The 12,996-nt window shown below is 48.8% G+C and overlaps 1 protein-coding gene across 2 annotated transcripts in view; it reads right to left on the bottom strand.

Annotated features, from left to right (window-relative positions):
- Nucleotides 1-10,142, bottom strand: part of SPRED2 (sprouty related EVH1 domain containing 2) — a 93,876-nt gene extending 83,734 nt beyond the window's left edge. The window contains exon 1 of one of the 2 annotated variants that reach the window (XM_020803380.3): nt 9,766-10,142. In XM_020803380.3, coding sequence (XP_020659039.1) covers nt 9,766-9,812 — 47 coding nt within the window. In that variant the 5' untranslated portion in view covers nt 9,813-10,142. The remainder of the gene's footprint in view (nt 1-9,765) is intronic. The other variant, XM_073003636.2, reaches the window with a different exon arrangement.
- Between the last annotated feature and the right edge of the window lie 2,854 nt (nt 10,143-12,996).

Genomic DNA, 12,996 nt, shown 5'->3' with positions numbered 1-12,996 from the left:
AGGAACCCTATCCCAGGGCAGATGGGGAAAAGACAGCCCTATATCAGTGGTCCCCAACCTTGGGCCTCCAGATGTTCTTGGACTTCAACTCCCAGAAATCCTGCCCAGCAGACGTGGTGGTGAAGGCTTCTGGGAGTTGTGGTCCAAGAACATCTGGAGGCCCAAGGTTGGGGACCATTCTTCTATATCACTGCCCCTCCTCTCTGGTTTCAGACTTTATCAATGGACTGCACAGTCAAGTGCTGGCTAGGAAAACAGGCACTATAAGCTTCCAACACAGAGGCGCATTAATGGTTAAAACTGATTAATACAACTTTTAAACACCAAATAACCCCAGGTGTAGGCCCCTAGGGTCCCTTGAGTAGGGGTGCCAAATATCTGGAATTTCATGACCTCTCAAAGCAAAGGTTCTGGCAGAGGTAGAAGTATCCTCTTTCATTTATGTACTTACCTGATGATGTCACACACTTGAACACACAAGCCTTAGCAAAGCAAGCCTCCTCACTAACGAAACCAAGTCAGTTACTATATTGCAATGTTATGCAGCCACTCTGTAAAGAACCTTAAGCATACTGTTCAGCAAGCTTACAGAGGGTGTTTCAGGTAAGCCAAAGAGAACTACTAAGGTGCCACTTGAGAAACTTTCTTAACAGTATTACTCTCCTTGTAAAAGGCATGTTGTAAGGGACATGCAATCATCAGCATGACAGGGTGGTCCAGGATATTTTAAAAACCCAGCATCAGTGTAAGAACTACAACGAGGAATTGGCTCAGTATGTACAGTGGTGCCTTGTATAACGAGTGCCCCGTTTAACGAAGAATCCGCATAGCGATGGCTTTTTTGCCATTGCTTTTGCGATCGTATTATGATGTTGCCTATGGGGAAAAATCGCTTTGCGATTTTTCCCCATAGGGGGCACCATTTTCCCCCAGCTGAGCGGCGGGAGCCTCAGAAGGACCACTCCCGCCGCTCAGCTGGGGGGGAAATGCAGGCAGTAGCCTCGGAAGGACCCTTCCGAAGGGTCCTTCTGAGGCCACCACCGGGATTCCCCTTCGGATGCCTGAAAGGTGTCCAGATCCCTCCCACCCTGCCCCCGCGGCCGTGATCCGCGTCCCGGCTGGCTACCCCCGCCATGGTCGGACTCTCGGGAGTCCGTCCATGGATGGGGTAGCCGGCCGCAATGTGGATCACGGCCGCCCTCCTCCCAACCATTCACCCCCTTCTTCGCTGCTGCCGGCGGGCTTTGGAAGCGGCTTCCGAAACCCAGCAGCGGCGTCGGAGAAAGGGGTGAGGGGTGGGTCGAGGAGGGCAAGGCTCGGGTATTCCGGCTAGCATTTTCAGGGCGGGCGCGTCGGAACGGCCGCGGGCAAGGTCTCTCCCGCGGCCGCTCTGAAGCGCCGGCCAGCCGGCCGGCATTTGCTCCTTTGGTTGCAAGCGTTGCTTGCAAGGAGGGAGACGATTCCTCCCTACCTGGCTGGCTGGCTTGCTTTTCCAAAGGAGAAGCAAGCCAGCCAGGCAGGGAGGAATCGTCTCCCTCCTAGCAAGCAATGCTGGGTCCTCTTCGCGCTGGGATGAGCTCAGCCCAGCGCTAGGAGGACCCAGCGTTGCTTGCAAGGAGGGAGACGATTCCTCTCTGGCCGCCGGCTTGCTTCTCCTTTGGAAAAGCAAGTCAGCCAGGCAGGGAGGAATCGTCTCCCTCCTTGCAAGCAACGCTGGATCCTCTTCCCGCTGGGCTGAGCTCAGCCCAGTGCGAGGAGGACCCAGTGTTGCTTGCAAGGAGGGAGATGATTCCCCGGCTTGCTTCCGAAGCCAAAAACACAGGGAGAAAGTGCAGGAAGTTCCAACTTCCCGCGTTTTCTCACTGCCTTTTTGGCTTCAGAGAGCTCCGAAGCCGCCCATCGTGGTGGTGGGGACCCCCAGGGAGGTCTCCCAGGGCTTGCACGCCACCTTGGGAGACCTCCCTGGGGGTCCTCGCCGCCGCAATCGGTGCCTTCAGAGGTTTCAAAGGGCTTTCCCCGACATTGGAGGAAGCCCTTTGAAAGCTCCAAAGGCAGCGGAGCGCCGGGCGGCTAGAGCAGGCTGGGGCCCTGGCTGCTCGCCCCCGGCCGTGCAGAACCAGCGGAGGGTCGGGCGGCTAGAGCAGGCTGGGGCCCTGGCCGCTCGCCCCCGGCCACGCGGAGCCAGCATAGCACCGGGAGGCTTTGGACTGGTAAGTCCTGTTTTTTTAAATTTTCGGTGTGGGTTTTGGAGGGTGGGGGTTATGTTTGTGGTTTGTGTCTGTGTGTGTGTGTTTTTTGCAGCATTTTTGCCGCGAGCGCTCCGGCTGTGTGAAAATGGGGGCTTTGCTCCTCCCAAAGGCCCCATTTTCACAAAGCTGATTGACGGTTCCAAAATGGCCACCGCAACCATTTTCGCTGCCCTCGCTTACCGAGGGTGCGAAAATGGCGGCGCTATGGAGGGACATCGCAGAATGGTGAGTTTAGGGCCCCATAGGAACGCATTAAACTAAGTTTAATGCGTTTCTATGGGGTTTTCCGTTCCGTTTAGCGATGTTTCCACATAGCGACGATTAATCCGGAACGGATTAACGTCGCTATGCGGGGCACCACTGTATTTGGCAATAAGGTTTCATTACACTTGCCTGCTTTTTGTTCTTTATCACCTTCTCTTATACCCATTATTGGTTTTATTCTATTTATTATTACACAATGAACTTTGATTAACCTGGGAGAATGAAATCCTAGGCATCTACAATTTTAATTTTAAAAACATATCAACAATTAAGTTTGGTGCTAAATACAAACAAGTATGAAAAAGTAAAATAGAGGGCAAAACAACAGCAAGTTGAAAATCAGTTCTAATAGCATCAGTTTTCTGCTCCAAACTTCCAATTTGCTCTTTAAACAAAACTTCTTCCTCAGTACAATTTGTGAAAGCAGAAAATCTAGGTTCCCTCTTTCTCTAAGTCACAACAATTCCAAATTTGCTATTATATTCAGAAGGGTAATTTTTTTGTAAACACCTGTAAATTTTTCCATAAAACTTCGGTTTCCCAGCCTGAAAATGCTTACATACATGGGAAACATTTGACCACAAACAGGACATGGTAGTCGACTCAGCTTTAAACCAGCCACTGATCTGCAGCTAAAATATAAAACAAAAATGCATGTACTATATATTATCCTAAAGAGATTTTTTTGTTTCTCATATGCATATTTTTGTCACACATATTCACCATACATATAGCTTTACATCTATATTTTTACCACACATAGTATGCTCTTCTTCCAGGGAACATTAAGAGGTTATATCTAATTTCTAAGAAGTCTCCTATCCAGACAAGCTTCAGGACCAAATGCAATAAAATTCAGCCTTCAACTAGTTTCTGGAAATCCTCCCAGCTTCCAAACTTCTTTCTAATCACACAGAAAATTCCCTTGGGCAAGAACGTACTTGTCATAAACAGAAGCTTCACATCTGTGACCCAGTTGAATTCAGCTTATTTTTACTATCAATCTATCATTCACTTTTTTGTATTATATTTATTTTGTCTTTCAACAAAAGTTACTGAAGTGGCATAAAACAAATCCGAAAAAAACGGCTAACAACCCAAAAGGGGAGGGTGGGCAAGCTGATTTCATTACTTCAATATTTAACTACAGCCCCAATTCACACCCACTGTGCTTCCTACAGCACCAAACTGAAATTGCCACTTCTGCCTTAAAATGGCAACTGACAGCAATGTTGCAGCTCCTCCCCAACCATATTTTTTCCACATGGTAAAGAACATCTCTTGTCTTTTACTGCCAGAAAATTACTTTATTCATTCAGCACTAAAGCCATAGCCAATACTATGGTCTAAGACTGGTGCTGATCAGGAGAAGGGGATGAGTGGGTCATAGAGATACTGTTGAACGACAGCTGCCGTAAGTCCTAAACAGAGCAAGCAATCATAAAAGTAAAATGGGAAGAACTGCAGGCTAACAACACCTGGAGGACTACACATTTCCTGTTCTTCTCTTTTATAGGATGTTTAGGCCAGCTGTTCCAGAGAACTGTCACTGGTTTTGCTGCAGTCATTCTGGATTAAGTGGCTGAATGGCTATGTGACACCTGGGTGGGCTGATGGAGACCCCAAACAAAATTCAGGAAACCATAACATTAAGAGTCAGCTACATACCATTTTTGAAAGTGTAAATGAGATTTATCACATGTATGCACAACAAAGGGCAATAGTTTAGTTACGCACTGCAAGAGACAGGTGAAGTGGACCCAATTTCCAACTGCATGGCTTATTTTACTCTACAGTTAGATACAGACTGGCTAGTATAGTGTTTAATATTTACAAAAGTGAAGCTCTAACTGCAGAAAGTGTTGCTGTGATCTGGTGAGGTGATGGTCAAATGATCAGGCATCTGACTGGCCCTGCAATTGGAGCTCCCCACACATAGAAATACTGAACAGGTTAGTGACTGTTCATTGATACTTATCCATCATCTTTTCGGGAGGCCCTTCCTAAAAACCTCAAGGAACCCCAGCATTATCTTGAACGTAGGTCAAGTCACCATATTGGCTTAGTTTTTCAAAGGAAAAGCTTCCTTCCAAAAAGCAATTATAGAAAAATATTATCAGAAGATAAATAAATCCTTAGTTTTGCTAATCATAAACTTTAAGCAGGAAAGCTGCGTTGCCTGGGACAGAACATCTGACTATGATTTTACAAAAATTTCCACAAATAAGGCACAAATGTTACAAGATCCAACTGACCAGCATCCTGCCAAAAACATGTCAATAGTGCATCTATGGATTTTTATTTTCTTAAGATACAGTAAGTGGTAGGCCTGCACATACTTAATGAAAGCAACTGAACTTAATGATACCTTTAGTTTAAGAGACACATGGTGATGATGATGATGTGTGGTTGATTCCTGTTTTTTGAGCGGTTTTCTTATGAACTAGCTATATTGCCTACATCAGAAGTATGGAAACTGGAGGGCCTAGGAACCATATTTTAGTCCCATCAGGGATCACACCTGCTGCAATAAGAAAAAAATACTGAAAATCCAGAAATGAACAGACATGGTCGGGGAGGGAAGAAAAAGCATAGGGTGACATGAGACCTGTTTTAAGGCAAAACTGTTTTTAGGAATTCTTATCACCATTTTCTGGATTATTTATTTATTTATTTGTAAGCTTCAAAAGGAGCCAGGGGCTGCAAAACATTATGCATTTGGTGGCACTACTGCACCAGCCCAGCTGGTTCTAATGCCACCAGCACAGTAGCGAGACAAAGGTTGCACTCCACTTAATGACACAAAAGGTATTTTTATCATGTGAAGGCTGTAAGATTAGCAATCTGCATGGCATAATTTATTTTTTAAAGATTGTCACTAATTGTTTTTGATTAGGAAATAAACCTGGAAGTTAACAGTAAGTCAGTTAATTGAACATTTACAAGAAAGTGCATTAAAATCATTTGAGAAGCTTAGTTTTTCCTACTCTACTGCTATTTAAGTGGTGTATTGGTAACAGAAAGCTCTGTGTTAAAGACTTAATGCTCCAGTTCCCATTCAACCTTGGTTAACATAATGCACCGAGGGGAAATGTCTTGCATACTTAATTGCCAATTAATGTACCAGGATACAGGAAACTGTACAGGTTAGTATGGAATCCCGTAACAAATATAAAAGTCAGAGATATGGAACTGCCCAATTATATTTAAATTATCAGTAATAAAACTGGCAAAATAAACATGCATAAACTGAAAGAGAATCTTTAGCTGACACATTTCCTCTTGCAATGCCATGAATCTATGTGAACATGATGAGATATAGTGGAAAGGTAACATTTGCTTTCTCACAAGCAACAGGATGTAGCCACAGGGATATATCACATAAAAATATTAAAGCACAAGTAGACAAGCTGTAACTTGTAGTTGCTTAATGGAACTTAGAGACCAGCTCTAAAAAATGACAGTAAAATATAAATATGGCTATGAAACAAAAAAGGAAAATAAACTCAAGTTTACTATTTTTAGAGCTTTTCATATTTAAAACCTACCTAACTCAAATTAATAAATTTGTGGAAACTAAAAATGAAAATACTGAAAGAAAAAAATCATTACACATTGTCTGTCCTGCAAGATTTGGCCATCCTGACTTATAACTGCATTTTTCCCCCGGCCTGCAATTATGCTTTAATGACTTCATGTTCTATAGTGCAAATGGATGCTAAAAAATTGTTGCTTAGAGCAGAACAATCCCCCAATCATCCCACTTCAACATGTAAACAGCTACAGTATTGCCATAAGTGGAAATGACTCAGCTATGGTTTCTAGCATCACCCTGCATCCATGCCAAATAAATTTGTATCTAAGTACTGTACCTCCAAAACTACTACTATGAGAGGGTCAGAGTGGTTTTGTCACTTCTGTATGTTCCAACCAGACAGTTTGGCTGAAACAGGAAGAAAATAGGAAACAGGTTTTTACAGGTATCCTATAGATAAGACATCTAGCAGAAGGCAAGCCACTGATTTCTGGCTTTATTGTAATTCTTTAATTGGGTTCATGTATCTATATGCAAGTGGATGGTGAACAATGTACCAAGGTGCATCGGGTGTGAGTGAGTTGAAAGACAGTGACAACCTGATAGGTTGACCTTTGCTGCAGTCCAAAGTACGCTTTCAATACAAAATCATTAACTGGAAACTCAGAACAGCCACTAAGAGAAACAGAAAGTGATCAAGTGCAAGTCTGCCATTACACCCTGGTTTTTCTGGTGAGACTGCAGTACTGAACTATGTCAAAGGGCTGTTCTCGACTTCACTCCTTCAACTCCACTCTCAAAACACAAATCATTTTTCTCTTAGCCTCACTGGCCATTCCCCCACTCTGCCATATGAAAATAATAGTGACAGACTTTCCCCCTCCTAACACAATTAGCACCGCAGATATTAAATTACTTTATTTTAAAAAAAATCAAAGTTCCCATTGCTCCTTCATGAACTCTTTACCTTTAAGAGTTGGAGGGACAAGAGGAGGAAGTCACACTGTTGGCCAGTCACTGCAAAACTGAGGATTCCCACAATATAAGAAATACTCAGTCTACGGCTCTAAGAAACTACAGTAGTTTCAAGTCTGGAAGACAAACCAGGAAATTCAGCCTGGGGTGGTGGGAGAAGGCTACTCTGGCCTTTTTCCATCTCTGTGGCAGCAGTTTGGTGTTGTGATGGCTTTACTGCTACCACAATAGTTTGGCCATGAAGACCGAAATGAAGACTGTACTGAAACGAATGGACTGATTGCACACTCAAATCAAAGCACAACCGATCTGCTTGCATTGAAGCAGCTGCTCTGGACATGTAGTAAGAGCAAAGTCACACTCCTCCACCTCTTTACAGGCCCAGGCCTTAGTCTTTGCAGCGTGCCAGGGAAGCCTTCATCATGGCCAAATCTTAGCCTTGCTTTCCCCCAAAGCAGGGCAGGGCACCCTAGGGCCCTCCAGAGGCCTGCCCCCCTCCCTCCCCATTGACTACGCTAAGCCCCCCCGTCCAACAACATCTGGAGGGCTATGGGCTTGCCCATCCCAGTTTCCAACAATCGGTAAACAACAGCAAGGCCATTTGAAATGGCACCCTGAGGTGCAGCAACCCCCCCCCCAAAGATCTGAGAGGTTCCTCAGAGGTCCCCATCTGCCAAACTCAGGTGCCAAAGGGCAAGGACACATGCTGTAAGACCTGATCTGTTTCCTCCTCTTCCCTATTTCCCCCAGAGCTGTATTAGCTGCTGCAGCAGCATCCTCCTTCCCCACAGATGTGTGTGCTTCAGACCACTCCCCATCCACACCGTTGGGTGGAAAAGGAAAGAGGGAGAAAATTCGCGAGTCACTTCCCATTTCCAGCATGGAAGGGAGGCCCTTCTGTCGCCAGCAAGGACTCCTTAAGAGTACAGTACGCCTATTTCCTCATCCTGCAGGGCTGCCTCTCTGTCCTTCCCTCTCCTCACCCCCAACACACACACACACACAAACACACACCTCTCTCTCTTTTCAAGTCTCTCTCTATTCAGGAGCGGAATGGGCAGGGCCCTAGCGACAGCCGGGCAAGTGAATGAAGAGAGGCTGAAGGTTACCGGATTTATGAATGTCGGCATCATGTGACAATAACGGGAACCCGTCTTATTCACAAAAAAATAATACTAATAATGCAGAAGCCCAACCGGATGCGGCGGGGCGCAGTGCTCCGTTGCCTCGAGCCGAGGCAGAGTTGGAGAAAGAGGCGGAAAGGTGGCCCTGCGGGCGAGGCAAGTCACCTTTCATCACCGCTCGCCCCCAAGGAGCCCCACCCCCCCCACCCCCGCGCCACCCAGGCGTGTTTTTTTCCCCCGACCAAAAACCGTGCCTTCCAGGAGGGGTGCGGTTGTGCAGGGATCGAGCGGGGATCGGAGGCACCCTCCGATGGGGTTGCCCAGAAAGGGATCAAGCTAGGGAGACGGCGTCAGTTCACTTGGGGGGGGGGCTCTCGGCCACGCCGCCTGCCGCCTCCCCTCGCCCCACGCTTGTCCAGGACACGCAAAGGCACCCCCCCCCCCGCGATCTGGCGTCCAGGCTGGCAAGGAACTCGCAGCAGCAGCAGCAGCAACAAAGCCAAGCAGCGCTTGTGTGTGTGTGCGTGTGTGTGTGTATACATGCCTGACATGCCCTGTGCTCTTGAGCTACTCCCCCCCCCCCCCAGCAGAGTTTCAGAGCTCAGGCCAGGCCCAGCCAGGGAAAGCAACCTTTCCGATCTGTTTCCTCGCCAGGGCGGTTTGTAGGAGAAGAAGAAAAAAGAAATCCGAAAGCCTAGATTCGCTCCAAACGCCCCGGATCTGTCTTGCAATTAAAGATCAAGTCTCTTCCCCCCCCCCCCCCCGTTTCTCTCTATCGCGCGCACACACACACACGCCCCCAGCGAGCGAGGTCCTGCGGCCATAACAAGACACCTGGCCTGAGAGGGTGTTTTTTATGAATGGAAATGTGGTATGCAAATAAGAGCGATTCAAGAAAAAAAAGAAAAGAAAAGAAATGGCGGATGCGAAGCCTGCACAGCAGCACCCCGAAGGCAGAGGAGAAGTGGGCGTGAGGGGCGAGAGACCCGAGCCTTAAACAAGATCGTTTCCACACACACACACCCCAGCCGAGTCCAGGAGCAGACGATGACCCCGGGGGACGCGGCGCAAGGAGGAAGCACGTCGCCGCCGCTCGCCCCGCTCTTCCCCCCCCCCCGCGCCGCGCACTGGTCCCACGGATTGCCCGAGAAAGCCCCTAAGGCTAGCCGCCACCTCCCGGATTTGGGGGGGGGGGCTTTGCAATCTTTGCCAGGCCCTCCGCCCGCCCCTGGCAACGCGCCGGGAGCCTGGAAAAGCAGGAGGCTGCACGCCTCGCACCGCCGCCCCCCGTCTCTCCCCCCCCCCCCAATTCCCGGTCCCCATGCCTGCAGGACCGAGCCCGGCGGTGGGTGGCGGAGAAGGGGACGCGCTCCCGGAGAGGCGCAGGCTGGGGAGAGCCGCAAAGGGGGGGCTGGCACCGCTCGCCAACCACCGGACTGGATTGGGGGGAGGTGGTGGGGGGGGAAAGGGGCGACAGGAAAAGTGGCCCAGCACCGCCAAGACCCGGCGGCTCCCTCTCCAGATGTGGCGCCCCCCAGATGTTTACATCCACTTCCTCCCTCCTCTCCTCCTCCTCCTCCTCCCCCCCAGCCCGCGTCCTCCTCGGCCGGCCACTTACTCGTCTGGGTGGGTGTCCTCGGTCATTTTCTCCTCCTGAAAGCTCATCCCCCGCCGCGGGCAGCCGGGCTGCGCCTCCTCATTTTTTCGGGACTTTACATTGCGGGGAGGGGGGCAGAGAGAGAGAGAGAGAGAGAGAGAGAGACGGAGAGGGGGGGGTTTCAAGAAACGTGGGGAGGCCGCCTCCGCTTTGCTGGAAGCTGGCTGTGTATGCGGGGGGGGAGGGAAAGTGGAGAGGGACAGGGATGGGGAGGGAAGAGGCAGGCAGGCGAAGATGGGGGGGGGGGTAATGCTGCTAAGGCCTCGCTGATTTGCAGGCAAGAAAGAGAAGGGGACGAGGAAGGGAAGGAGGAGCGGGCGGGCGGGCGGGCGCTCAGCGCGCGGGAAGGCAACGGGGCGCCGCGTTGGCCGGGAGGAGCAGCAGCAGCAGCAGCAGCCGGCGGCCCCCTCCGAGCCCCATCGCTGCCTTTACTCCATGTTGGATTCTTACCGCCGCCAACAGGAGGAGGAAGCTGGGCGGAAGCGATGACGTTATCCGTGCAGCCCAGCTGCTGGGGGGGGGAGAGAGCGAGCGAGGGCGAGAGAAAAGCAGGCCAGGAGCCAGCCAGCTCGCTTCCCTCCCTCCGACTCAAGATGGTCGGGAGCGAGCCCGCCTGCCCGTCCGCCAGCCATTCACTCACTCAACTAGGCAAGAGGCGGCTGTGAGTTTTGCAAGCGCGCCTCCTGCTCCTCCCTCCCGGCCCAGATCGCAAGCTGGAATCTCCATGGCCCCAGGAGATGCTTTTGGGAAAGCGCTGGGCCGCCGCCTCCTCGTTCTCCGGGCGCGGGCCCGCCACAGCCTTCTCCTCCGAGCCTGCGGGCGTTCGTGTGAACGCTGCAAAGGCATTCAGGCTCCGCTTTGAGTTCAGGGCCTTCGCGGAGGGAGCCCTTGGAACGGGCGATACGTGGGGTGGCGGTGGTGGTGGAGGAAGAGACGGTCCCTGAGCGTGTGCAGAGTATTCTTCAGCGTGAAGGGACACTCTCTGTCCGGATCAGTGGTTTTGGTTGAATTTTAAAACCAAGCAGTAGGGAGCTCTTCCTTCCCTTAAGCAGGAATATTTCCTTCTCACTTTCTTTTAATGAATGATGCTGGAGAAACCGTCAGGATCATTCCACAGAAGTATGACTGCCAGACCCGTCAAGACGTGAAAAATTGTAGCGCACATGGCATCTCTCAGTGCAACTTCGTCCAGTCCTTTCAGTCCTTATCATCGGCCTACTGCAGTCCAAACGTTATGTGACTCCGTTTTGTGTTGTGATAATGTAATGCCGTGGAAAAGTTTGAAACATAAGCCTTGCAAACACCAGATCTTAGGATCACGGCTGACATTTCCAGTTAACCAGGACTCTAGCAGGGAAGGCCCCAGAGACCATAAAGCGCTACTACTACTCTGAGTAGATGCTGCTAATGAAGTAGCTCGTACTAAATAAATGCCTTTATAATAAACACTATACAGCCCCCTAGCACACAGTTGGTGCTGAGTAAGTGTTTAATAATACCTATATTTTCAATAAAGGAATGTGTTGCCATCTCCAGTAGTAAGACAGAGACATCTCTGTTTGCAGTCCCTTTTTTATTTCTCCCCCTCTGCCCCCCCAGCTTATTTTCATAAATCACTTTATTGCCCACTTATATAAAGTACTTTCCCCAAAGGCACGCTGTAAACAGAATCCCATGCCGGGTAATAAGTCATGATTGCTATGTATTTTAAATGCACAGCATGCATACTTATTATCATATAATGCTTAACAGGCAATTCTGAAGAACCTCACATGAATGCACTGTGATACCAGCGATGACGAGTCCCATAGGATTCAATGACAGGGCCTAGTAAGTGTAGACAGCAAGCCTTGTGCATGTTTATGAGCTGTGGCAAAGCTGACTTTCGTGCCCAGAGATATTATATGAGTACTTTCATAGGTTTAGTAGTTCCCTAATTTGAGTCAGGTACGTATGACAGCACTGTGACTTATGCATTCAGATTTCTTTTGCATCTGGGCTCTAATAGTTGTCAAAAACAACCTGTGAAAGGAATGGACCCCTTTCTTTTCATAGAGTGCCGAGGAAGGGAATATGTTACCCTCCGGATATTACTGGGTGAGAATTCCTGTCGTCCCTAATCAGGAGGTAGGCAGATGACTGCAGTCCAGCAACATCTGGAGGACTGCATGTTATCGAACATGTTTTTTTCATGAAATGCATGGCAGATTGTGTTTGCATGGTGTAACCATAAAGATGCTCCCAATACCCATGGTTCCGTAAAGAAATAAAATGAATCTTGGCATCTGGATAGTTAAAAAGAGCAAAACGATAGCGACTGGTGCCCATTGTGGTTGGTGGGATGGAAGATACAGCAGAGAGGCATGATAAAAGTAGGCACCAGGCCTGATAAGAAATCGGACAAGAGTAGGCTGACTGGGACTGGACTGAGATTAGGACACTGCTCCATCTGCTTTAATGGACCAGCTGCCACTGCCAGGAAATAGATGCCTCCCAAGTCTTTGTGTGTTGTTGTGTTCGGGGCTTGGCAATCACTTCCATTTACTTTCTTGGCTTCTAATTACAACAAACAGCACTAAATGCAGGAGGGGAAGCCTCTAGTTCAGACATTACAATTTCCAAGTTAAAGTGAGATTCTCTTTAAGATGCAAAATGTATCAGAAAACAGAAGAAGAGCAGGACGTGATTTCTCATTTTCTCTTTCCCTCCTGTCAGTCTGCTCCTGTGAAGTCTGTTTCCTTCTGTGCCCATAATGCACAGAGGATGACTGCATGGATGCTTAGCCCATGGTTCGGAGTGCTGCAGGGGCGGGTTGGTGCACTCTTAAGGACAGCGATCAGAAGACATCTTTGCTAAAATGTACCAGCCTGCCCTCTACTTTTTTTGGTGTGGGTAAGATTATTTTGAACTGGAACTGATCCAGAACAAGCCTTCTAGCTGAGATTTACCAATATCGTGAAATAGCTTAGTAAGCAAGCCACTTCAGGCTATGGACAAATTAATCCCTTCCCCTGCAAGGCAGAGGGCAGGGGAAGTAGAAAAAAATGTTTGGACTCCATACAGACTGATGTGCTGCATCAGTTGGGGAGGGGGGAATCTCTGTTTTTTGCCTCATCATAAAGGGTTGGTAAAAAAAAAAACTGTCCATAGCCAAATCCGCAGCATTGGCTCTGCGGACAGAGAAGAAATTTT

The sequence above is a fragment of the Pogona vitticeps genome, chromosome 1 (genome assembly GCF_051106095.1).
Source record: "Pogona vitticeps strain Pit_001003342236 chromosome 1, PviZW2.1, whole genome shotgun sequence".
Lineage (NCBI taxonomy): Eukaryota > Metazoa > Chordata > Lepidosauria > Squamata > Agamidae > Pogona > Pogona vitticeps.
Note: the sequence above shows the minus strand (reverse complement) of the source record. Positions and strands in the feature narration are given on the sequence as shown.